General features: G+C 41.4%; 1 protein-coding gene across 3 annotated transcripts; it reads left to right on the top strand.

The window, feature by feature from the left end:
* The first annotated feature begins 13,954 nt into the window (after positions 1–13,954).
* LOC117611946 (A disintegrin and metalloproteinase with thrombospondin motifs 7) lies at positions 13,955–25,818 on the top strand. Of its 3 annotated transcripts, none has more exons than XM_034340470.2 (18): positions 13,955–15,052; positions 16,808–17,044; positions 17,114–17,274; positions 17,344–17,667; positions 17,752–17,841; positions 17,901–18,025; positions 18,099–18,245; positions 18,320–18,478; positions 18,653–18,797; positions 20,598–20,690; positions 22,008–22,217; positions 22,277–22,391; positions 22,478–22,738; positions 23,263–23,380; positions 23,743–23,857; positions 24,585–24,835; positions 25,139–25,353; positions 25,462–25,818. In XM_034340470.2, the coding sequence occupies exons 1-18, from the start codon at positions 14,965–14,967 to the stop codon at positions 25,755–25,757; spliced, it is 3,150 nt and encodes a 1,049-aa protein (XP_034196361.2). In that variant the 5' UTR covers positions 13,955–14,964; the 3' UTR covers positions 25,758–25,818. The 3 variants fall into 3 exon arrangements, with proteins under 3 accessions (XP_034196361.2, XP_076546532.1, XP_076546531.1); XM_076690417.1 differs by lacking the exon at positions 13,955–15,052 and adding an exon at positions 15,095–15,651; XM_076690416.1 differs by lacking the exon at positions 13,955–15,052 and adding an exon at positions 15,660–16,233 and having other exon boundaries at positions 16,310–17,044.
* Positions 25,819–25,913: the final 95 nt, after the last annotated feature.

Genomic DNA, 25,913 nt, shown 5'->3' with positions numbered 1-25,913 from the left:
GCCATTCTCAACGCTGCAATTTAAAGTAATGCAATCCGGTTTCTAATTAGCGTTCTCTATTAAAACGTCCAGAAAACTGTCGAGCCCGCAGGTTTCGTGCATTATGCACGCGGCCGTCCGGCGATTTTTCATCCACACCCTTAATTAACTTTACGTTGATCGATCTCTGCTCCCTTCGTCGGCGGGGAACTTTCGTGCAGGTTTTCGTATCATTGATCGACACGATCGCGATCGAGGTAGCCCCCTTTACGATATTTCCCTCGGAATTGAAAATTTTTTTTTCCCAACCTCCGAACTTTCAGCTCAAAGTACTGTTTACTCGTTCGCGTGATTCTCTCGAAGCAACGCATATCGGCTTTCCATTTAATTTTCTCGATATCTACCGGAAATTCAAGAACCGACTTTCCAAAGTATTATCGTTGCAAACGCTTCTAAGCTTTGCTTCTCTCTCTCTGTTATTTTAATTAAGCTGCTGCATCAACATTTAAATTGACAGGAGCTCGACAATGCCGTGAATAATTCATTTGGTAAAAGATATGGGAGGGATGGGGTGAAATAAAGTTATATCGTTGATATCGAGAAATATTTCCGGGACTTTGTGCAAAGCAAAGGAGAAATAATTATTCAAATATTTTCACGCGTATTACATGCGCCTAGGTACGCGCTCGACCGCATTATCAAAAAGGAAGAGAACGGTGGTATGGCTGGGAACGAAAATATATTTCGTATGCCTCGCAGATATTTCACTCCGGTGAAAAGGAGGACGTGCATAGCTTTTTGGTTTCCTTTGATCCGTCCTCGCTCAAAGACCGTCGGCTCTGTACAATTTACATTAACATTTGCTAGATGAAACCAATGCCTTTTGAAAAATTCCCTTAAACGAAATACGAAATATGTTAAACTCGTCCAATGTGCTCGTTTGTCGAGCGGGAAACAGTTGGAGAACGAATGTAAATTCATTGGAAAAAATGATTCTAGGTACATTTATTAGCTTGAAGCAAGAAGAAGGAAAATTAGAATGGGCAAAGACCGAAGCGGAAGAATAATTATGCTACAAATGATTCTACATTTCTCACCGAGATTCTCTAAAAATAAACGGCACAGCGGGAGTCGTGAAACGTGGACGCGAGATTGTGGCCAAGGGGTTTAGAATTTTTCACGAAAAGCGCAGAAAGGCGTAACAAGCCGGTCTCATTTTTAACAGTCCCCTTTGCATCTTATCTACTGATTCCGGAATATAATTTCTTTCTCCCGGCGATTCTTCTTGCCAGCCTATCCTGTCAACTCGAAGCACACGCGCGGCTGCATACGTTCCAGATAAGACCGATTATAAGCACGCTCATTACCATTTTCCCTCGCACCAACCTGACCGTTTACGACGCTGAAATAATAGTGCAATCAAAGTCAACGACAGCCACCCTCTTATCGGCCCACCAAGGGTATTTAAAACCTACACTGTCGCGTAATATCGCTAACATCGTCTCCGAGCAACCAACTGCTCCTCGACTAATTGAGCTAATGAAATTCAAGATAAAACCGGTATTCTTTGTCGTTTTCTATTTTTCACTACTGCAAAGAGAATGAAACGATGCTCGAACGCAATTCAATTGTTATTGTTGCGATTATACATATTGAAGGCTCGATAGTCATTTCGAAATTCGATAAGAGACAGAAAGCTACCAGTCGAAGACCTTCCGGACGGATTCTTGGTATCTATAGAGAAGCATTTGAAGCCTCTCTGGCGACACCTACTTCAATTTCACACATACGTGACCACGATTATATGTCAGTTTTAATACGCAGACGAATTAAAGGATGAAAGGTGTGGATGAAGGTAACGAAACGGAAAGCGATGGATACGCGGTGAATGAGAAATAGATGCATGCAAGGTAACGGAATGCTGATCAAAGGGAGTACGCGTTTTAGATCGAGTGATCACAGGACAGGTGCATCGCGATAAGTGCTATTCGTTGAACGAGGTTACTCTGGATCGGGTTAATTGCTTAAGTGTTCGGGGGTGTTCCATAGATCCAACCGTGTGGAAACCACACATCCAACGCACGTTGGGTGTGCCTGAAAGACGGCCAGATAAATTGCGTGGAATAATCGAAAACGATCCGTCAACATCAGGAAATTACCTGACAAAACACATCTCGCCGACCCATTTAAAATGATACCTTATCGTCGTGATTCAAGCTGTTCCACGTTCTTGAAATGATGAATCCTCTTTCCTGCGAATTCGTATTATCGTCTATTCAAATTTTCTGAATTTCTCAAAAAATCTTCTCCATCGAGCGAGCGTTCAGTCGGGTGTGAAAAACCTGTTAATCGTCTCGTAAATTTTCTGAAGCAGCCTATGTATTTAAGGGTAGGTCAGTTTAATCGTAGGTGCATATCGGTCAGACTCGAAAGGAGACTGTTATCTGGCAGCAGTGTATGCCCACCCCTTAGATAAGGGTTGCTTCGTCTCTAAACCTATTAGGTACGCGCGCGCGCACACGGACGGACACGTCTAGTCCCGGCCAAATGTTAGAGCATCCCCTATTTCAATTTTACGCCGACTTGCCTGAAACCCTATCAGCTATGACGTTGATGGAACATAATTGTGCAACGGCTTTATCCGTCCATCTCTCTCGGCCTGTTTCACGAAAATTGCATTCGTCGCAATTATCCTTTAAATCTTTCTTATCGTTGCCGAAAAACGTTAAGTTGCATTTCACGAGGAGCATTAATGTTCCAGGCTATCGGGTGAATAAGGTCCTTCGAAAAAGTGTCGTGTACCGGTAGATAACTTTGCTTTTTAATCGTTTCGCGATAGATCCAGCGATATAATGTCGGTTTGAAAGGGCAAGGGATGAAAGAAGGGACGATCCAACGTTTTATACGACTCGCGGAAAGAAAAAGTAGATGGCTAGAAGTAATAAACGATCGTCGAAAATGAAACGTACGGGGTGATTATAATCCGAGCCTCTGGCGATGATCTGTATCGAGGAGGCAATCATTCATGGATTAACGTCGGTTATTTCTTGCCACCGCTACCGCGTCTTCATTCGCCTTTTCATTGGGAAAGGACTGTAGCTAAACAATTTCAGCAAAGTATTATTGCAAAGTTTGATTCCTTGGAATTTATTGAATCGTCTATTCTATTAAAATTTTACTCGACGGAAGAATCATAAATTTCCGGATTTCTCCATCGTTCTACGTTATCTCGGCCGAGTGAATTCAGTGAATCACGAACGTCTTCGATTGGGATCGATGAAGGGATATTCATAACCATGGTGCATGGAAACCGAGTGAATGACGGCAAATGCGATCCTCGACGAGGCAAATGAACGTAATTGAATGCTCCGAGTCTAGGAGGCGAACCAATTTAAATGCATTAGAGTTTAGAAAGTTTCTTATTAACTCGAACGCTCGTGATCGGATTCGGTGTGTGCCATTTGTATCGTGAATATTTCATGACGCGACTGGGAAGCATCCGAGGCGTCGCGACGCGAACCAAAGCGGCTAGACGTACATATGTATACGTACAGAGACGGTTGTACGCGTGTCAATCGATGCTCGCGTCAAGTGTACCGACTTCAAACGACTGTCTCGATATTTCACCGACGAATTTCCCCTCGGTAAAGGGAAACCTACTTTCGAGGAAAATTTCATCGACAGAAACGAATTTTCCGAAATAACATTCCGTTTGTGAACGTTGCGCCCTGAGAAATACGCGTACTTGCTACTTTTTTACTTTTCAAATCGAAGTCGAATAACTTGTAACGTTCCTCCGTCCTTAGAAGATACTATTACGCTTAGGAACAAGACGAGAGGTTCCCATCTTTTATCGCGAACTTTATCTTTATTTACTTTAAGAAACATTTTACCAGGTTCTTATGAGCGTAACATTAGTTTCAGGTAACTAACGTTAGTAATTAAGGATTAGAGGAGAAGTTTTATTTACCTGTGCCTCATAACGGTTTACAACTTTATCTCGAGCAAGATACAGGCAACTTTTCAAACTGTTCCTTAGCTTAGGTAGTTTCAACATAGCTCGTTGCGTCTTTTATAAATAACGCTGGAGGAAATAGAGGAATGAAGCTTAAGTTACGAGGCTTCTACCTCGGTTTCCTTTCCATCGAGTTCTCCTTCAGACGAACAGGTCGATAAGGTCTTGTCGCGGCAAAGAAGAGTCTCTTTACTCGACGACGATATTTACCTCTCGTTTCTCCCTAACAACCTTTTATTTCTATTTTCGCGTGCCTCCAATTTTTATCTCCCTTCCGCGGGATTCGCGTCTCTTTGCTAAATTTGTAAATTTTCGTTGAAAATAAACGGCAAACAATCATCGTTTAACGTTGCGTTACGCTGGATGACGTTTTCACCGATACATGGCTATCGATTTTCAGTCACGATATCTTACCATCTGCGGGAACACGTCGGTCGCACGCTTCACCCCGTAAATTTCAGGACAGCAAGTCCCCAAAGTGTCAAGACTCTTAAACCGCAACGAATCTAGGGGGATATCTATCCACCTACCCGTACGTGTATGATAGACACCAGTCGTATTATCAACCCTGAAATATCTACAAACTGACATACTTATCTTTCGGCTGAATAAATGATGGAAATAATATAATATTGTGCATAACTGTATCGGGTATTCTTCGAAGGAAATTCAATCATCTCGATCCAACTTTTCGATCGCCTACACACGGTACTCGTAGTCTTATCACATATTTCACGAAGAACAAGGTATATAGCGTGGCTGAACATAGCTTGAATATCAAACAAGTCAAAATTACACGGGGAAAGTTACACGGGGTGGAAGGATCAACAACGTCGATATCAGTTTAAAGGAAAATTCTTTTTAGCCGGATTGCAGTATTGGAATCGCGTAGCAAGAGTTCGTCAACGATTCCTTTCCCGGGTGATCCGGTTGATCCCGACAGGGCTAGAAACCTGGCCAATTGATCCGCGAGGAGAACGCTTTCAGCCAGTGAGAAACGGAAGGGTGTGCATCGCGTCCAATAATCGATTCACCATCCGACGTCAGACGTCCATCGTGTCAGAATTTCCAAACGATCCGAAGGAATGCAATTTTTCTAAGGGTTTTCTTATTTTACCCGCGGAAATGTCAAAGGTCGACGTAGCGTCGTTTGCTCGGCCATCAATGTTACATAGCAAGTCTGACGTTGCTGACGTTCTCGTTCCCAATTCGATCTTCTATCGAATTGAAATTGGCTGATTCATATTTTATTTAAACAAAAGAATAGCCCCGGTAAAAAATTGTTTGTGTTAATTAGTGGAAGGTGCAAAGATGAACGCTACCGAGAATATCCTCGCTGCTCGTTTCGAGGATGCTGTTTATCCTCTTATCCGCGATATCGTAGCTGGGGGAGGGAAAACAGGAATCGACTATGCTGTGAAGGCTTGCACGTTGGTGAATCTGAAATTCCGGTGACATCGACTCGCGTCTGCGCTGATTTCAGCCAGCTCACGTACCCGGTCCTACTGTAAACTCGGTCCGACATAACGACGTATTCCCAGCCGATATACAACGAAGTCGCATCTAAATCCACGGAGGTTGGTCGTACCGTAGCGGTCCGATAGACGCTTTTGCTCTTCCCGGGCGTAATGGAACACGAAACTCGGATTCGAGCGGCTCGTTGATGCCGAGCACCACCTACGATTCCCTCTCATCCCCTTTGCTTCTCTTCCGCTCCCTTCTATGTAGATAGATGGTAATTTCGACAAACATACTGTTACTTGCATTTTAGATTTCCGAGGAAATTGCTGGCCCGTCGCGACGCTCGAATCCAACGTTTCCTACTACGCTCCGTTGTTTTCTCTTCCCGCTAACTTTTCTCCTCTGTTTTTATCCCGCTACCCGTTCGACACTTTCTGTTTCTATGATTCTTTTGTCACTGTTGTTGATCCACCGAAACGGTACGCGGATATTTACATACACCTCCCGTTGCAGAATTTTCCCAACCGAGTTTCGTCTCTGTGTTCTATAAACGGGAATAAAAATAAAACGTATTTGGTGTATGCAAAAGTGCGATCATTGCGTTGAATATTAATATTAGTTGTGATTTTGGAGAGAGCGTACGACTTCCAGTAAAAGTAGTTCTCACGTTGGAAGAAGAAAAGAATCATTACATTGTTGGCATGAAAGCAAAATCATTAAAGTCAAGAACTGCAGCTTGAAAAGAGTAATCCGTGAAACCTTTGAAACGTCACATATACATTTAGCGAGAAAGGCAAAGGGGTAAAGGGAAACGGCGAGCAGAGTAGTATAGAGGGAAGCGAAGCTCGTTTCGCTGGTTATTAATGAGCCGAGATTTGATTGCACCTAGCCGAACCGACGTATATCGTGTTTGCGTTCGCAACGGGGCTGCAAATTAAATCGAATCTACCAGCTTCTTGTGTTTACGCAGGCAGGTGTGAAATGCTTTCGCGCACGCATCCTTGCGTGCTTGCAAACTCTAGTAAGCAGCCATTAGTTCTTAAATCTCGGATCATTCGTTGCAACTACCCCCGTTCGTGGAAAGCTTTGTTCCATGTATTCCAACGGTGTTGAGTAACTATTGCCAGCACAGAGAACTGGATCAATCACATTTTGCATGGAACAACGTGCTGTTAGAAGGGTGTTGCTTTCGAGTAGGTAACGAGAAGGATAAAAAGGGGTCCGAAGAAAAGACGCGAGCATAAATTTATATTTAACGAGTTGCATTTTATTTTCTTGTTCCGTTTGAAGGTTTTCTTTCTTCTCAATATTCTTCACTATTCTTCACCCATTTCACCCCTTTCTCCGCTCTTTATTTCTTACACGATTTTCTAGGGAAATCCTTTGTTTGCGTTCCGCAGACAAGTACGCGTACGGTTCAAGTAAATCCCTTTGTTAGAGAGCGTCAACTACAGGGTGTCGTGACATCCTCGAGGTGCTGAATGACTTCATCAGAGGCGTTCGAGCTCGTCGACTTACCCCTCGTAATAAAAAAAAAAAAGTCCTTCGCCCTTAAAACAATCTCGTGAACGAACAAGTGAGTGCGTGCGTGCGTGCTTGCCTTCGAAACCAGCTTTTTCTCCACTGGCGTAGGAGTTGGCGTATTCGCGTGGCTGTCGGTCGTATACCTTCGAGTTTCCTATCGCCAGCCCAAAGTGATTGATGTTGAAGGTGTTTCGTAGCACGAGCCGAGTACCAGCCATTCCTGGTAATTACCCTATCCCCTAAACGTTCTGTAAACACCATCCACGTTCTTCCGAGGGCTGTTCTGAATATTTTACCAAATATTCACTTTTTCCTTTTACCTTTCACCGTTCGAAACTTTTCTATCCTCGGATGACATCCCATCTGCCGCCTGTGTATCTAGTCTCGCGTAAACCTTGGCCCAGCGTCGCGACGCTCTGACGAGTCCTTTTGCGGGACTCGAGACGCTTCGTTAATTTCCCGACATCACGTACGGTCGAGTGCTTCTCCCGATTATGTGTCAACGCCCTTATATGTGGAATTAACGCGTCTGACGGGAACCGATCACCTTCCGGATGTTGCATCCTAAAGGGTAATAGGGTGCTAAGATGGAAATCACTGTTGCAATATAGAAGGAAAATCTTCGGGTAGTAATTATTAAAATTGGGAATCTGTTCCGTGCCGACTGAAATTGAACGATCTGCACAGGGAAATGTTAATAATCATTGTAATGCAATGTGGATCGATGATGCGTATGAACAAATCAGGATAATAGCACGACGAACAGATCGCGTCGCTCTTAACAAGCCGTTTCCAGATGTGATCGCTTATAAACACATCCTGGCCATATTAATCATATATTTCAACGGTCCGGCGAACGCGTTAATTGAATAAATCGATACGTCCATTTGCATGAATTAATCCGGACGCTGTTACTTCGCTAACATTGGATAACGAAGGTATTCCGAAACGAATCGCCGGAGAAAAATAAGTATTCGAAATCTTGAGGTAATTAGAATTCATGGTTCAAAAATTTGTACAAGTCCGGGTTATTTAACAAACAGCCTCGGCGAGCTAATGTGTCATCGTTAGAGTGAGAAATTTTCGAGAATGAATTTTTTCACTGGATCACCGTGGTCGCGATGAAAACGAATCGAGTTCCATTTGTAAACTCAATTAGCGCAGGAAACTATTAATTTCGTCGGAAGTGGAATTAATTGAACGCTAGAGCGACGATAAAGGGGGACGTTAAATGCAGCCGTACCGCCTGACCAGCTTGATGAAACTGAAATTGCAGCTTTTTAACGCGAATACGTTCATCGTTTCTCTATTTCGATTCTACCGTTGGACGTAATATTGCGTCCAATGAGTGGTCGAAAATCCGCCATTATCCTGCAAACGAATCGTCCGTCGTTAATCATCGAAAGAAGGCTTCCATCGCGTCATTCGTGAACGGACGAAATCGACGATTGGGCAATTGCGAAGGAATGGAAAAAAAAAAAACAATGGAATTATTACGGTCCCGAAGTTGTTGCAGCGAGGTCAGGGGGAACTTTAATGGAGGTACAAATCTCGGTGAAATGGAGCCATTTCCTGAGAATCGTAGCTGTCTCTTGGTCTTCTCGTTTCTTCCTTCGCGTTCCGTGTTTCTGCATCGACGCCTCTCTCGTGGTGTTTCGTGACCCACATACAATCCACAATCTGTGTCCGTCGTAAAAAAGAAAGGTACAACATAAATCAACGCCAGTCTGCTTAATGGACGACATCGTTCGGTAACAAAAGACGCTTTAAATTGGACCTTCTCCGTAAAACTGGTAGCTAGAAGATGCTCTGTCTCATACAATCAGATTGTTTTATTTATTATAGTTGATAGTGTATATTTAGAGAGATCTAATGAAATAGAACAAGAAACAATGGGTAGATCAACAGATCTTCTCGTGTAGAACATATAATTATTCGTTGTATCAACAAACAGGTAACATGTACCCGTCTTTCATTCGTGTTCGATAATAATTAAAATTAATTAACCCGAGTAGCATGCGTACAACGATGTAAAGTCTTTGATGTAATTTCCCGGAACATATTCAATTACCATCCGATGCTGTCTTTTATTAAATCGCATAAACAATGGTGGCAATCATCAGCATCGCTCGTTGAAATACTCCATTCATGAATTATCATCGTTCTATCAGTGTAGTGGAAAACACTCAACGAGAACTGCGGCAATCGTGAAGCGAACAAAGTGTACGAATCGCCACTTGTATAGAACGTTAAAATCGAACGATAATAATGATCGATGCAACAATTGAGTGAACGTTAATAAAGTTTCGAATAATTACGAGCCATCCAACGAGCTTCGCTCAGCTTTCCCTCCGAGCCACGATATTTATATTTATATTGCACTGGACATTTAATTGCAAACTGTTTCGTATTGTTTAACCGCGAGTAGGATACTCCAATTAGCCAGCTTTGTTGTTGATCCCATTGTTGCCGCAAAACGAACATCAAATCCGTACGGAGGCATTATCAATTAGGATAATAATACAAGGGTGTCCGAAACCGAATGCTAGGAAATTAATTTTTCCAAAGATATCGTTTAACTTGTATCACGTCACGTTGCACAGATTTTCCTGTTTACGAGGATCAAACGTGTCTGTACTCTAAATGTGTTGCGTTTTCATGGAACCGTAGAATGGGAACGAAACGCAGATGCCGAACGATCAGAGCCGAATCATCGTGAAAAGCAATTTCATCGGGCGATGCTGTAATTTATTGAATCGCAGCGTGAGCGGATACGCTGCTGCAAATCCAGATTACTTGGCAAACGCGATTCAAAGGCGTACAGCTCGTTTCATAAGAAATGATTGATACAACAACGGTGCGAATTTGATTAATTTTATTATCAAAGGTGTTGGCCTTCTTCCGTGAATCATCCGGTATCTTAGCGAAGCGACGTAACAACGCGATGAAAGCTCATATACATCCTAGACAGTGATAATTATCGAAGATGCAGAGGTTCATTAAAAATTCGAGCCTTGTTAGTCGGTAGTTTGAAACCACAGCTCGTGACTGGCGCTGGCGAAAAACGTACAGCCTCGCATTTATATCCTTCTCGAATGAAACGAACTTCTGGAAATGTGGTGAACCAACAATACTTCCGGTTGCTGGCTGGAAACTCATTTCGTAACCAGGGGAAATGTAACATTTCTAAGCTTCTTCCTTCAGAATATTTACGTGCCTCGCACGAGCCTTCTAAAAGAAAAAACCTAAAATAACAGGAAGAATGTTCCGAGTAAAACAAAGTCCCGAAAGTTTTTCAACAAACTTTCAGGCATCTTTTCATTAAAGTAATATTCAATATGCCAGAAACTTTTTCACCAGTCAAACGTTTCTCCTCTCAAGAGATAATCGAACTTTCCGTCGCCGAATACTTTTTAACGGATTAATGGATTGTTGATTCCCTTAAATACGTATTCACCGTAACTACAATTGGCCGGGTCATTAATCTTCCCTGGCGATTGGTCTGTCGATCAATCCTCTTTATCTCTCCACCCTTTCTCTTTCTCGGTCACGCAGACCGTGAAATTAATTTTCAATAGAGAACGCGATAACACCGGATAGAAATAGTCGCGAAAGTTTTGCACGATTAACGACACAGACAAACGGAGAGATAGGGTGGAAACGAGGAGAAATAATTGATGATCGAAAGAGATAGGAAAGTATAAATGGTAACTTGCGGATAAATTATTTAAACTGTAAACACCCTCGTAATTACGTATGATATATTATCGTATACCTATTCTATGTGAATTTTAACGGCATAGGAGTTTTGCCAATTTTCTCCGAATCTAAATTCAGGTTCAAATTGTGATACGTTTCTGTATCCGTCTAAATAAATTTTTTACTTCTACCCTGAAGCGATCGGCGAACAACCGGATTTCATAGGGAGACGACGAAAGATCCTTTCGATCGTTCAAATTCTCGCGACAGGTGTATACTCGTAATTGAAAACGATTCCGCGGAAACAACGTTCAACGCGGTTTGCATTTACGAGCCGTTCTGTATGCGTATTGTTTTTTCAACCAGCTCGCCTCGACGTTGATCAATTAATTTCAGGAGCAAAAGGAAATTGACGAGCGTACGGAAACGAGGATACCGTTGGACGTATACGGTAGTAGAAATAAAAATATTTTCGCGATTCGATTTGTTATTCAAAACATGGAACTTCTTGCCGATATTAATGTCCGGCTTTGCTTTTTCATTTTCGTTTTAAAATTGGAACATGAGCGAAGGTATGAAAGCAAATTGATGGGAAAATGTTTTATCTCGTTAAACATCAACGTGGAATGATAACGTTGTAAAAATGTAATTAATTTTATAACGTGTAATAGACGGAGGTGAAATGAACGGCTGATATCGGTGATATCGGTGAATCGAAGCCGGGGACTTCCCGGGACGCCTTCCTCGCTAAATCCTCTGAACTTATCGAACAGTTTCGTTTAACCTAACGCCACGAAACGAGCGAGATAATGTCCAGGAGGGTGCACGAAATCGTCGAATCCGCGGCCGAGACTAACGCCGATTTACGAGGCTGCAATTTTGAATGCGTTTCGAGAAACGAAGCGAAGCTTTCCGTGAAACGATGTTATCACTTTTTTTGATACCGTTACCGATGGAATTGCTTCTCCGACTTTAAACCTTCACTTTTCGAGATAAATTGAAAGGTATCTTTCGATTGCAACGAAAAATAGGAACGCGAACCGCAGAAATTTTGGCTATTTTCTTACTTCCAGGTATTTTATAAAACATTCGGTTATCTAGACATTTGACGAATATATTTAGCATTAAGAAGGTATTCGCGAAGAATTTAAATATCAGCGCTTACAAGAATCTCGTTCCCGTCTTTAGATTCCATCAGTTTCCTCTTCTTTCACTGATGTTCTGTTCCTCCTGACGGTATTTCCTCGAAGGAGGTACTATTTAATTCAATCTTCATAAACTCACCAACTTGAAATCCACAGTTTATGATAATAGTTGCCGCATCAACGAGTCAACCGTCGAAGAACGACTGACACTGCAAAATCGCCCTTTCTTTATCCGCTAGAAATGCATTCGTTCCTCCACCGATAAGGAATTCGATCAAAAGGACGAGGAAAATTCTTATCTTACTTTCTAATTTTTTTCCCTAATAATCGAGATTAAGTTTTATTTGCATCCTATTTATCGTGGCATTGTTTCTTAGCGATTTTAGCTAAATTAAAACCGGTTTCATTTCTCCGAGTTATCCTTCTTCGTATAGTCGTCAAAGTATCAGCGATATCTCACAGGTTTACACTTCATTTAGGAAATGTATCAAGTACTAGATTAGATTCTTTTCCAATTAATCTTTGTACGTGTTCGTAGGAAGGTGCACTTGTAAATACGTCAATCAGTTAGGTCATTTTTCTTAAAAGGAAACTTCAATTAATCATCGTGCACGCTTTTCGGGAGGGAAAAATCCTCGATCCTTCGATCAATCAACACGATTGTTCGCGATAAAAAGGAAACTTAATTTATCGACGACCATATTTTTTTGGCAACGTACAGAATTTGCATCGACCAGGGATTCTTAATTAAATGATAAAAATAAATACGATATTGATACTGCTTTTTGCTGATCGGTTTAAAACCTTTCCCATGTATAGGGAACATTTTTTAATCAAGCTTGTTTATTTTATAACATCAGAAGTATTCTATTTACTTAAGAAGGCTAAAAAAAAAGAATTACTAAGCTAATGTTCGTAATGGACTGTGACCTAGCTCCGGTCTCTTAACCTCGTTTTGATATTCTTCCGCGCCGCGATGTAAATAAAAAATGGTAAGCTCATGGTAAAAGGGGATGGTAATTAATTTCACTTTCAACTGAATTATCAGGCTAAGTACAGTGCATGAATAGTAAAAGAATGGATGTTACATAATGTTCCCAGAAAATTATAATAGAATCGTTACGGTAATTTGATGAATTTTTCATCCGCTTCGCTCGGAATTCCAACTTTTAATGACTGTAACGCATCACTGTCCGGTGCTGTTTAAGGTGATAATGAAGAAAAAAAGAATTCCTTTCTCTCTTGACAGCTTTTCGTACACGAATGTGTTCGTTCGGTTTTTTTAAATGAAATCTAATGCAGACCAGGGAAATGGGTAGAGTTCGAGTGACAGACAGGATGGGAGTTGAATGGTATGCAAATCTGGGAGGGAAACGGAACGGTACGCGAACGGACAGAATCAGCAATCGTATCAACCGACGACTTATTATATTCGGAATAATAATAAGACGGCTGAGCTTTTAGCAATTCAAACTATCGTTTGGATTTCTTGCTTTCCCGACCCGCCGCCGCGAGGATGAAGTTTTCACGGCGAGTAAGAAAACCCGAATCTCTTGCTTTCAAAATTAAACCTCGCGTTTCCTAACTTTCGTTTTATTAATTTCGTACACGGTGTTTCGAAAGTTGAACAACGCGAATGAAAAATGTGCAAGCTGAAACGATGGAAAGACCCCGGTTGTGATTAATCGAATACGATAAAAATGTAATTAGAGCGTTAGAAGACAGACGGGCTGAAATTGTTGAGCGATAATGTAGATGGAAAAGTTGAAAGGGTCGTGACGTATAATAGAGAAAGCGAGGAAAGTAGGGAGCAACAGTTCTAGGTTAGTAAGCCAAGCGAAACGAGAAAACGTCCGATGCGAGTAATTCACTTGCCAGGACGTTCTCGCGAAGCCTTATCGCGCGGTACCCTCGCGAAATTTCATTAATTAGACACGCGAGGCTTAGTTTCGGCTGCGCTGTGGAAATAAAACCGGGTATCGCTGTCGTAAATCTGGAAAACTGGAATTCAGTGAAACCGAGACACGACCAATGTACATCGTGCTCAATTATGCTTCTTCCGTTTATATTTAAAAATACATACAGAGACTTTTAATTATTTTCTATGATTAAAAGCTAGCGAGATATATAATGTTCCCAAGTAAGATATCGTGAGTATGCAAATTCCGTAGCTAAGTAACTTTTTCAAGGAGTATACACACTCGTACACCTTTTGCAGTGAAAGGGTTAAACGGTGCACGAATTTCTAGTCGAATGAACGCAGATTAAAATAGCACTCTTGTATCAAGGAATTTCTGTTAATATGCTCTTACAGCAGTTGAAACATCCTAGTTGCTAGACGTACGAGGGTGAATTATGTGTAAGCAGATACATTCCGTGTCTAAGCGGTAACTTTCTCAAGGCGTTCACACACCTGTACATACGCTTCTCGTAGTCAAAGGGTTAAGCACGGTAGGAGTATCTGGGCTAATGAACAGAGATTAAAATTGCCACTTCTATATTAACGAACCTCTGCTACGTTAGCATCGCTGAAAGCTCGAATGAAAAGCTAGTTTGATATCGTTCAATGCGAAAGCGGGCTGTATTGGATAAGAAAGCGGACCCAACGAAAAGTGTGGCGAAGCGAGGCGGGGGCGGTGGTAGTCGAAAAGAAGTGGGAGCCAGTTGCGAAAAGAATTGCTGCGAGCAACTGAAGTTTCTGGCCGAGAGAATAAAACTTTTTACCGCTTTAATCTTAACTTTACGATAAGGAGATTGCATCGAACGGCCATTGTAAGTCAGCCTAGCAGGCCGGCAGAGTGCCTTTTACTGTAACTGCTCGACGGAGCAACTTTTTCCTTCCGTGTGTACAGAAATCGTAGCTTCAAAGTGGAATTAAATAACCGTGTGAAAAAAGACCGTATCTCTGCTTCCTTTTATTCTTCAAGACAGTGTTTGATCATTTTTCGAAAGAATGTGTATTCTACGAGTTTTGCATTAGAACCGTGTTTTTCTCAAATTTTCCTCCTTAACAGGTTAACATCAGCTATCATTAAATCATGTTGTTTCGAGATCGATACGCGACGTGCTTCCAGTTCCTCTTTCTCTGTCTTTCTCTTTTCGAAATCGCGATAGACATAAAATTTCTCACAAAAAGCCACGATGATTAAACATCCCTCGATGTTTCTCTTCGTTTACGTTCTTTTGTTCGTTCCGCCCCGTCGTGGAGGATTCGCCAACGGGTACAGAGGTAACGTTTTTCCCTTCTTTTTTTTCCCCCCAACGAAATACGAGATTTCATAAGTTCGATCAAACGATGCTTTGGTTATGTTCTCTTTACGCGGACGCTCGATACTTTATCGCGATTTATCAAAGCGAAATATGCCCTGCTTTTAGAAACGAACGAAAAAGAAATTGTTGTTTGCGCGAGGAATCGATGAAACACGCGATGCATACGCGACGAAACGCTACACCGAGGGGGAAAAAAAATAATTTAACGGTTGGGTTGTTCATTAGCGTTTCAACCGATCGTGCAGAAACAAATTTCGACCAGCGACGTCTGTTTCCAACCATGTTTCACTTGAAAATATAATATAAGTCGTGTTTTCGCGAACTTCAAAACTCTGCGTCGTTGGTCAATTTTCACATTTTCCCTGTTATTTCTTACTCACCACTGCCTTTTTCCCGAAATATCTACTCCGCTCGTTTTAGGCGAGCATACACGCCCACGTTTCCACGTGTAACCAAACGTATCTACCTCTGTATACTCAAATTAATTAAAATTAATTAAAGTAGCAAACATTCTGGATGAAATATATTTACGAGAGGAAATATTCAACGCTCTTCCCGGTACGTTACTTAAATTATTATCTAACCCAGGATTCAGACCTTTTTCGTACACAGCTTGTGTAAATGAAATTGCCTTTAGGTTAAAATTAAATACGTATTTAACAGAGGATTATTAAAGTGTTCTATTATCGTTTATTAAAATAATAGGACAACCTTATAGCAGAAATTAGAAAAAACAGTACAGTTCTTCTCAGATCATTGCTATTATAATCATTTCTCTTCCTCGAGTCTAGAAATATGTTTCTTCGTACGCTCGAGAGATTTCAACTGGTCTTTTTCACCATCCATGTTATTCTTGCGTGTTATTGTTAGCAGAGTCGTGTGCAGAACCTAGGAATCCTCTAGAGCCACGATATTTCTCCAGTAGACGAGTAGTCGTTATTAGAATCCCCTTCGCTTCTGAAATCTCAAGCTCTCTGCCAAAATTGTAGCTCAGTTTCAAGATGAAACTGGGTGAAAAAGTTTCTCACAATGTCAGACGAATCAGTGTTGAATCGCGAGTGTAGCTTCTTCTCTGTCAGCTGTCCTTTTCAGACAAACTCGTTGGTATCTATCAGAAGAAAGCTTCCCCGGCTTCTGTCGGTGCGTGACAGCTATTTTTCTTACTTCCGACTGAACAGGAAAGATTTCTGTAGCTAAGTAACTCTCAATTTTACAGGCAGTTGGTGTGAATTTTTAGTAATACACCGTTAATTGATTTTTCCAAGCCGTGCAGCAATTAAACGAAAAAGCGTTATTAAAATATCGATTAGCTGGAAATGAAGGACGTCGAGGCGGTAAAACGATGAAATTTTTACCTTGATCGATGCTTTCCAAAGAAATGAAGGGGAAAAGAGAGCACTTGCCTACGTTAAACCGGATTCATTAGCGAAACGCGGTTCCGCGAACAGGAAATTTTACGTTAGTCAAAGCGGAAGTAGGTCAGCTTGTTTTCGTCGAACAACGACAACGTTGATGGGATATATCGAAGGAAAAACGGAAGAAACGACGCGTAAATTGCAGTCGAAGTGTGACATAAGCGAAGAGGATTACGCATCGAGAGGAGGAATATTAATTTTCCATCGAACAATTGATTAAATTCAACTTCGATCGAGGATGTCAGCGAGATGAGATGAGAGTGTAACGACACCCTGTTAAAAGCGATTAATTTTTCAAGGACGTTACACGAGAGACGTGGAATTCTCCGACGAGTACGAGATCGTAGTGCCAAGGAAAGTCAGATCGGATGGAAAGTTTCTGTCGCATCAAATACCTCATCACTTCAAGCGTTCCTTTTACGCGGCTCGATCGAACAGGGACATTGTTCCCGATGACTCTGTTCACTATCGTTTGAAAATTGGCGACAAGGAACATCATCTCGAGCTGGAACCGAATCATCGTCTCGTCGCTCCAGGCGAGTAAAGAGGAAATTTTATTCGGCGCATAAAAGTAATTACCGTAAAATAATTTGCGTTTCGTTCAGGTGCCGTTATCGAGGAGCAGAGAGGATCGTGTAACTGTAAAAATAATGAAGATTTTCTGAAAAATATAAAATTGCAACGAATGTGCGACGCACAGTGTCATTATCTGGGACGTGTTCGCGGTCAATCAGAGAATAGCGCTTTGTCCACTTGCTATGGTCTCGTTAGTATTCTACCTTTTTATTTGAAACTCGTGTAACTTGTTTTTAATATCCCCGTTGAAACGATGTAGGCCGGATATATCAGAACGAAACGGTGGTGGTACACGATCGAGCCATTGACCGGTCACGATTTCACGAAAGAAGCGGAGCATCCGCATGTCGTTTACAAAAAGAGACCGGATGAATTCGGAAGGAATAGCCAGATGCTGTGTAACGTCACCGGCAATATGGGCAAAAGCATTGCCAAGCGTGCTTTCAGCTCGCAGAAGAGGCATCCTTCCAGGAAACAGGCCAGATCCTACACGCTCGAACTACTGCTGGTGCTCGACAAGATCGTTATAGATTATCACAAGGACTTTGACGTTCAGAATTACGTGTTAACGTTGCTCAACATGGTGCGCTGATCTTTCTCACAGGAGTTTCGAAATCGTCGAGTTTTTTAAATTAACGTCGATGGGTAATTTTAAGTTTCCCCTCAGGCTGCAGGATTACTGCACGACGTCAGCTTAGGAATACTGATGGAACTGAGCATCGTCAGGATCATAAGAATGCAAATCCAGGATGACGAGGTCCTCCTAATAACTAAACATTTACGTCATCGAGCTAAAATTTTAATTAAATTCAACAGATGAGTTTAACGGCTACCAAGAACCCGGAGAAAACTTTGAAATACTTCCAAGAATGGCAGCAAACGATTAACCCGAGCGACGATTTACATCCAAACCACCATGACTGCGCTATCCTGATCACCAAGTACATTCGAGCGAACGTTAAGTGAATCCAATCTAACCAGGAACGATCGTTAACGTTTAATCGACCCGTTCAGGTCTAACATCTGCGATACGTCAAGCTCGTGTGCTTTCACCGGAACCTCGACCATCGCCGGAACTTGCGATCCACTGAAAGGAGCTGCGGTTGTGAAGGATGTTGGCCTGCGCACGGGATATCATCTAGCTCATCAAATCGGGCACACGTACGAATTTTCGAAAGAAACGTTATAAACAAGTGTCCACCTTTTCCTGAAATTGAAATGTTACCAACGTTTAGATTAGGAATGTCGCACGATATTCAAGAGAAAAATGGCTGTCCCGGTATTATTCAACGTAGAAAAGGGTATATCGAGACCACGGTCATGTACCCGGGAAGCTTATACGTCACGAGGAAGTGGTCTAAGTGCTCGAGGAACTCTCTGAATTCGTACATCGAGTAAGAGACTATATTCTATCGAGTCGATTTCAGATTTCTGTTGCTTTCATTCTAAAGAAGCAAAACGCTCCTTTTAACTGGAGATGCTTCAAGCTCTACGACAAAATTGGATTTAATTGAAAAAGTTGAAAAATTTATTTCAATGAAAATTTCACGAGCAGAAATTTTTTTCAGAGCCGGTTTCGGATTCTGTTTGGAGGATAAACCTTACATTCACGAGTTTCCCAGCACGGAGTTACTTCCGGGGGTAATGTACAACGCGGACGATCAATGTCGGCTGGAATATCGCAAGGATGCACGATACTGCGATATAGGAATCGTAAGAACAAAACTACGTATCGATTTCTGAAATTAAAGTTCAAAATTAATCCCTCGCGTCCCTAAAATAATTTGCAATAAATTTTCACGTGATTTTTTTTGTTTAGCATAAAAGTCAATTTAACTTTTAAATTTTGCAAAATTTAATTGGAAATTCTTCCGTGCTCCTGTTAATTATGCAACTCCCCCAAGAGTAAATGACCGAAATTTGTGATTACTTAACCGCATCATAATTAGTGCGGACTGTAATCAAGCAACGTGACGAGTGTTTAATGAACTCATTACCCTTTTGGTAGGATTTTTAATACAAAATAGATTGAAACAATGTTTGTTTTAAATCTTTGAATAATTTCACTATGTGCCCTCGGTTTTATGGGAAATGTTCATTTTTCAACGATAGAATACGAGCAGAGAAGATTAAAACGTTCGCGAAACAAACTTCATTGTTTCGATCAACGTGTCCATTCAAAAATCAATATTTTCATAATTTTCATTAAAAGCCTCGCGATGCTGCTTTGTCGACAAATTTTAACGATGGAACGATTTGATCAATGCAAATCGAGTTTGTCGGTGGCCGCTTTAACGATCCCTCGTTATTTCGCCATTTTGGAGTCATTGACAATGAGCCAACGCAGGGACGTAAATAATTTGCTTAAACGTTTGCTCTCTCTCAATGCAAAGATTCGCTCTTTTACAGATATAAAAGAATGTTTGCTTTTTACAAAAGCGTGTGGACAGACACGCTTTCATTAATACATTAGCCGTTTGTTCATTAAGTTATTCATATTTGTTATACTCGGTGTAAAACGGCAACTGCAAACACTTCCGAGCTTTGTTAAAGGACTTCACCAGGTTAATTAAGCCCTCCGCGCATACTAAATTAGTTAAATTTGTCTGCTTGTTTGCTTCGAACAAAAAGATACTTCCTCGTCTGTATGTTGACGTTTTTATCACACTTTTCCCGCGAGAGAAACGGTGAAATGCATAACAAACAGGTAATTTCAAGTTGTCAGTTACTTGTTCTTTCTCTCTCTCTTTTTTTTTTTTTCATATTTTTGATTCGTTAGAGAAGGGTGATAAATATCCAGGATCTTGTGCATTAACAAACGTAATTAAAATGATATTTGCCATTTTAACGAGCTATATTTCTCATTCTAGATTGAACGAATAACATGAAATAATCATCTGATTTCGATCGGTCATAATACTCGTTAAATCAGTCTGTTTAATTTTCTGTCCCAGAGCATTTAATTGAAGGGTTGTGCATCCAGGATACGAATGGTGTGCAAATTAAAAAAGTTAATTTATTTAATGCAATTTATAATTTGCTGCCTCGTTAACGTCGCTCAAGCGCAAAAAATTATATCAGACTTCCAAAATGAATTCTTTTGTTAGAAAAAACTTAATAATCCAACTTTCGTGTATATTTTCAATTTTATTAATATTCTAAAGTTTAATCCTTTTGAATTTTACCTGCCGGCCGTAATGAGGCACCATCTGCTGGTCAACGAGCCAACCTTTTGCCTTCTCTCAACAGTCTACCTTATCCTTTCACTCTCCGTGCATTCCTTTTTTTTTAATTACACACAAAATTTAATATCTAATGATTCCCAATCTCCTAACTTCAAAAGACACTAAATAGGTCAAAGAAGTTGAATGCCTTAGAACATTTGAAAAATTCTGAAATTTTTGTTTCGCCGCGTATCGTTTCGATAAGCGACACCCAATCGGTTCGCGATATCGTAATCGGCACGAAACTACCCGACGCTACTCTGCCAATGCGATTACGTTTCATTTTCAGAGCTGCGAGAGCCTGAGGTGCGCCATTCCCGGAAGGGGTTGCGTGTCAGCCCGGAAACCACTGGCCGAAGGCACCAGTTGCGGGAAAAACAGGGTAAATTATCGCCTGGAAAAATGCTAAAGTTAATTAACGAGTATCCTTTGATAGATCTCGATGCATTACATTAAATTTCAACTGATTAACGCGATGTATTCGTTATACAGTATAAATATTTTTCAAACCGCTCGCTAATTACACGTGAAAAAACATCGCGTTCCTTTGAAAAGTCGTCTGGTATCGTGCAATCTATATTACGAGGTAGTTAACGCGACGATTTACATATCAGAATTACATGAAACTTTTTCGAACAACGCGCAACATAAAAGGGTTAACGATTAGAAAAGTCGTAGATCCTGAACTTAAACTTTATACCCTCGCTTGCAGAACTGATTGCGAAAAAATTATACCTCCCTCCCGCTGAGGAATGATACATATTGTTCAGATACGCGATAATCCTTTATAAATACATCAGGAAACATTTTACGACAAGAGTTTAGCAAAGAAACTGGTCTAGTAGGATCCGATGGCTGGAACTCTATTGGATTAAAATCTTTCTCTCTCTCTTTCTCTTTGAACGTTTTGAATTTCAATGCAACTCCGATTAAGACATTACGTTCGAGACATGCGAGCAGCTGTTTTTCGCGCTACTTCTACCTCCTGTACACACTCTATCTCAATGTTTTGCCAGCCATTAAAGCTTGAGATTGATCGAACATGCTAGGCTCGTTCGCTTTGCATCGATCAAAATAAATAATTGCCGGCTCTGGTGCGTGGAGAATCGATCGGATAAATCGTACGAAACGAAAGTAAGTGCACGCTGAAAGTTTCGAGAATAGCAGCAAAGAGAATTAGGTTTTTTACTTATCTATCATGATTTTAGATAATCATTAGCGAATTCTTTAAAAGGATCGAGTTTTTTTCTGTGGTAAAGTAAAAGAGACGAGGAACGTTGAGAAAATAAAAGTTTGAAACTGTCTTTCAGCAAACGCGTTTCCATTCGCGGACGTTCTATCACGTTCCTGCGGCTTTTCCTTTCCCCTCTGTTCGTCGATTATCGAAAAATATTTTTGGTCCCGTCATCCCGTCACGTAGCAGAGCGTGATCAAACGACTGCAACCGGTACTTCTGTTGATAAATTGATTTATTCGATTTAAGTAAAAACGATTCGACGACGTGACTCTTTCCGTAAGATCGTTAAAATTCATTAACATTTAAAAAATAGAAACAAGAGGAGAGTGTAATTTTTCTCTTTGCAATGAAACGTGAGTGCAGTTAAATTTTAGTAAAATTATGGCAATGGCAAGTGGCGTGACTAATTTCGGTATCGCCAAAAGGCGCCCCCGGTGGGCTCACCGATAATTAACTTTGCAGTGGTGTTATGGAATGAAATGCCTTATGGTCGGCGAGAGGCCAGGAGTGGTGGACGGCGATTGGGGTGGTTGGTCACCTTGGAGTCGATGTTCTCGAAGCTGCGGTTCCGGCGTGGCTTTCTCGGTCAGACGATGCAGCAACCCTTCGCCTTCGAACGGTGGAGCGTATTGTCGGGGCGCAAGAAAGCGGCATAAAATCTGTGCGACAAACGTTAGTAAAGGAAACGAGATATTCTAAGAATTAAAATAACTATTTCGTTTCTGTCGCAGCCGTGCGACGTTGACGCGCCCTCGTTTCGCGACGTTCAATGCGCCGAATTCAACAGCTGGATCTTCCCGGAAGACGGAAATGTTCACCGATGGACGGCTTACAATCTACCGGAAAGTAGGTAGAACGATCTGGCAACAGATCGAATATTCGCTGACGCTGCATCCGTATGGATAGTTCACTAAACGATCGACCGCAAACAGATTTGATAGCCTCGGAGAATCCGTGCGCCCTTTATTGCCTGAGCGAGAGGAAGGTGGTTGCCTCCCTAAGGCCGAAAGTCATCGATGGCACCACCTGCTACAGGGGTATTCGTGACATTTGCGTGGAAGGGATTTGCAGAGAAATACCCTGCGATCTGAATATGGAATCGAACGCCATCGAAGATGTATGCGGCGTTTGCAGGGGTAACGGAACATCCTGTAGACTGAAGGAGGCTATAATAACCATCGAAATGGCATCTCGTGAGTCTAATAACATCACTGCCACTTGATTTACGTCCACGTTTGAAACCTCAAACGGTACTGTTTCATCTTTCTCGGACGTTTAAAAAAGTTCCGCTTTTCCTACATTAAAAGTCGGTACGTTAAATCTCATTGCACTTTGTTCGAAAGTTTTCGATCATAAAGTTAATAAAAAGGGGAAATAGTTTATGTCCGAGTCGAAGGATGCTCAAAGTTTGATTCGATAGAGGAAAGAAAAGAAACGAGAGGGAAAGTTTGAAGAATCGGAAGAATCTGTAATCGCGATAAATAAAGCGAGGAAAAAACTTGAAATTCCTTACCAGATAATGGTTGTAGATCAGTGAAAAGTGCGAGAACTTTTCGAGATATTCCCGAAAGAATCTCTAGCCTTCCCTTTGCCCTTCGCGCCCCGACGATATTTCCTATCAACGAATAAATCTCTTATCCGCGGTCCCACGAATCGATACTTTCCCACCCGTCTGCTAGGAAACTTCTAATAATCGGAGAAAAACTTTCGATGGTAGAACCGAAGAAAATAGTGGACGTACCGAGCGGAGCGACGAATATCCGGGTTGAAGAAACCGAACCAACGAAATCCAGGATAATGGTGCGGAGCAAAGACGGGAAATCATTGATTGATGGGTAAATGGACTTTCATTGAACGCTTTAAAAGCTTTAATTCTTCTTCCATATTAGCTCCATCGAATTGAAATTAAAGTAATCTTCTTCTTTTTAACTTCGAAAATTGCCAGGGGTCAGCAATTTCTGTCAAGAACTTACAAAAATCGCATTTTTTCTATGTATCTATGTAAAAACATTCAATAACTTCAAAGAAGAAAAATCGAACATGGCACCGAAACGGTCGGCTATTAAAATTCATATAACTCTCTATAGCGGTATCGCCGGCCGTCGCGGTGTTACTTCGTTGCAGTGAAAGGGTTGAATCGGTTCAACGTGAAATTCTGCAAATTACTTGTACTTGAACTCGCAACTATGCGTTTCAGCGATCGTTTAGGAATGTTCGAGGTGGCGGGATCGAAGGCGTGGCTAGGAACGATAAGGCCGAACCAGGAGGCTCTGAACATACCTGGACCAGTCATGAAGGACTTGGTTATATTGGTGAGCATAACGAACGCGGGACGCTAATTAGCTAGCCAGACGGATCGATAAGGTATCTCGAACAAGATGTCCAGTCTTGGACAGTTCTTATCGAACTATGCAACACCTTGGCGGTGATAACGAAACGAATAGAGGTCCGTTCGACTGTTACGAGACTATACTGGCTCTCATTACGAGCATTCGCACCTACGCATGGTGTAGCTCGTAAAATCTTGCACCGGTTGATTAGAAGTTCTTGGTATCTCGAAACCCACCGGGGAACGTTACTCGGATCTAATTAGCCTTCTCAGCACGTTTCATCGTGATACGGGTGTTGCTGTTTCGGAAGCTTCTATTCTCGTATGCCTCGTTAAGGGTATCTACGTGTCGCTTTGATTGAGATAGGAAATAACCTGATTTAATATCAAACTTACGCCGAGCTATTCTCTAGCCGGCTGATGCAATTGAAATGGCGCTGATCTTTTCATGCAAATACGAATGAAAGTTTGCTCGTGCAAGATTTTTCTTTTACATTTTCTTTTCAATCCACCGAGGTGTAGTTCATCCGTAAGTCAAGCCACCGCGTCTCTTTCCAATGTAAACAGGAAATTCCTTAATAAAACAGCTTTTGTTCCCATCGTGCAAACACTGGTCGAGTGCCAGGGGTGTTTCACGAAGCCTGCAGTACTACTTCCGTTCTTACACCGCCTGGGCATCGCTCTGTTGACCAAGTTATTTCATCGAATAGGTTCAGCCGAAAGAGAACGTGACGGTGAAGTATTCGTACGGTGTGAAAGAGAAGAGCCCTCGTAAGCCGGAATTCTCGTGGGACTTTGTCGACTGGGAAAAATGCAGCGCGAATTGCGGCCCAGGCGAGCAGATTTCCAAGCCTCGTTGCTTAGAAAAAGTCGCCGGCCTGGTCGACGAGATGTTTTGCAAGAACATCCGAAAACCGGAGGCGAAAGTGAGACCCTGTCATCGGGCTCCTTGTTTGCCGAGGTTAGTTACAGAAATATTTTAATTGAGACCAACGCGACGAGGCTGTACAGCAACGAATGAAATGAAATTCAAATCATTAAAATCGTCTCTATACTGTTCTTCACATTTTTTTTTTTTTTATTCAAAAATGTGATTCCATGCTTTCTTTTTGTATTATTATGAACGCTACGATAACTTTTTCGAGGAGTTCCATATTTTTTTATCTTTTAAAAAGAAGTCGAAGTAGTCAAATGAAGCTCGTAACGACTCTTATCGAGGAGAATTGATCGCAGTACGTTGAAAGAACAATCGTATTGATCGCAGATGGATGATCGGTGACTGGCAAGGATGCACATCCTGCCTACTCGGCTGCGAGAAGCGACGAGCCGTCAAATGCGTACGTCCTGTGGGCAACGCCGAGCAGGATGTAGATATTATCGCTGACAGCTACTGTCAAGCACCGAAGCCGAAGGAACGTGAATCCTGCAGCGATCGTAAGAAGCGGGACGACGACAGGACACGCGAAGAAAGGAACAAAAGTACGAACTCGTTAACGTTCTTGAATAAGTAGTACCATTGAACCGATACACGATACGTTGTTTTCTTATCGAATCATCGCAATGTTTAATATTTAAAACGAAAAATAGACGATCCGAATAGAAAAAGTACCGAAACTCGAACGGAAAGAAAGCAGGATGCGAAGGAATCTCAGATCGTGAAGAAGGGTGAAGTCGTGATCGATAAAGAAGATATTAAAAATTTAACTCTCACCATCTTCCTTGAACGAGACGAAGAGACCGGTGATTTAAACTTTCCGAAGGATTTCGAGCCTCGGCCATCGGCAAACAGTACCGAATTCACTTTAGTTGGAATGGATGCAATTAGATATATACAAAAAATACAAGAGAACTCTGGGATCAGCAAAAAGCATACTTACCTATAATTTAAAATTCAAATTTTCATACAAGGTTCGGTTTAAAAATTGTGAGAATCGAATCTAGAAAATCGTCATCTATATTTCTCCATACTAAAAATACATAATCCTACAATACAACGTTTAGCTAACTTATATAAAAAAAAAAAGTACGTATCGATTAGC

This window comes from Osmia lignaria, chromosome 10 (assembly GCF_051020975.1).
Source record: "Osmia lignaria lignaria isolate PbOS001 chromosome 10, iyOsmLign1, whole genome shotgun sequence".
NCBI classification, from domain to species: Eukaryota; Metazoa; Arthropoda; class Insecta; order Hymenoptera; family Megachilidae; genus Osmia; species Osmia lignaria.
Note: the sequence above shows the minus strand (reverse complement) of the source record. Positions and strands in the feature narration are given on the sequence as shown.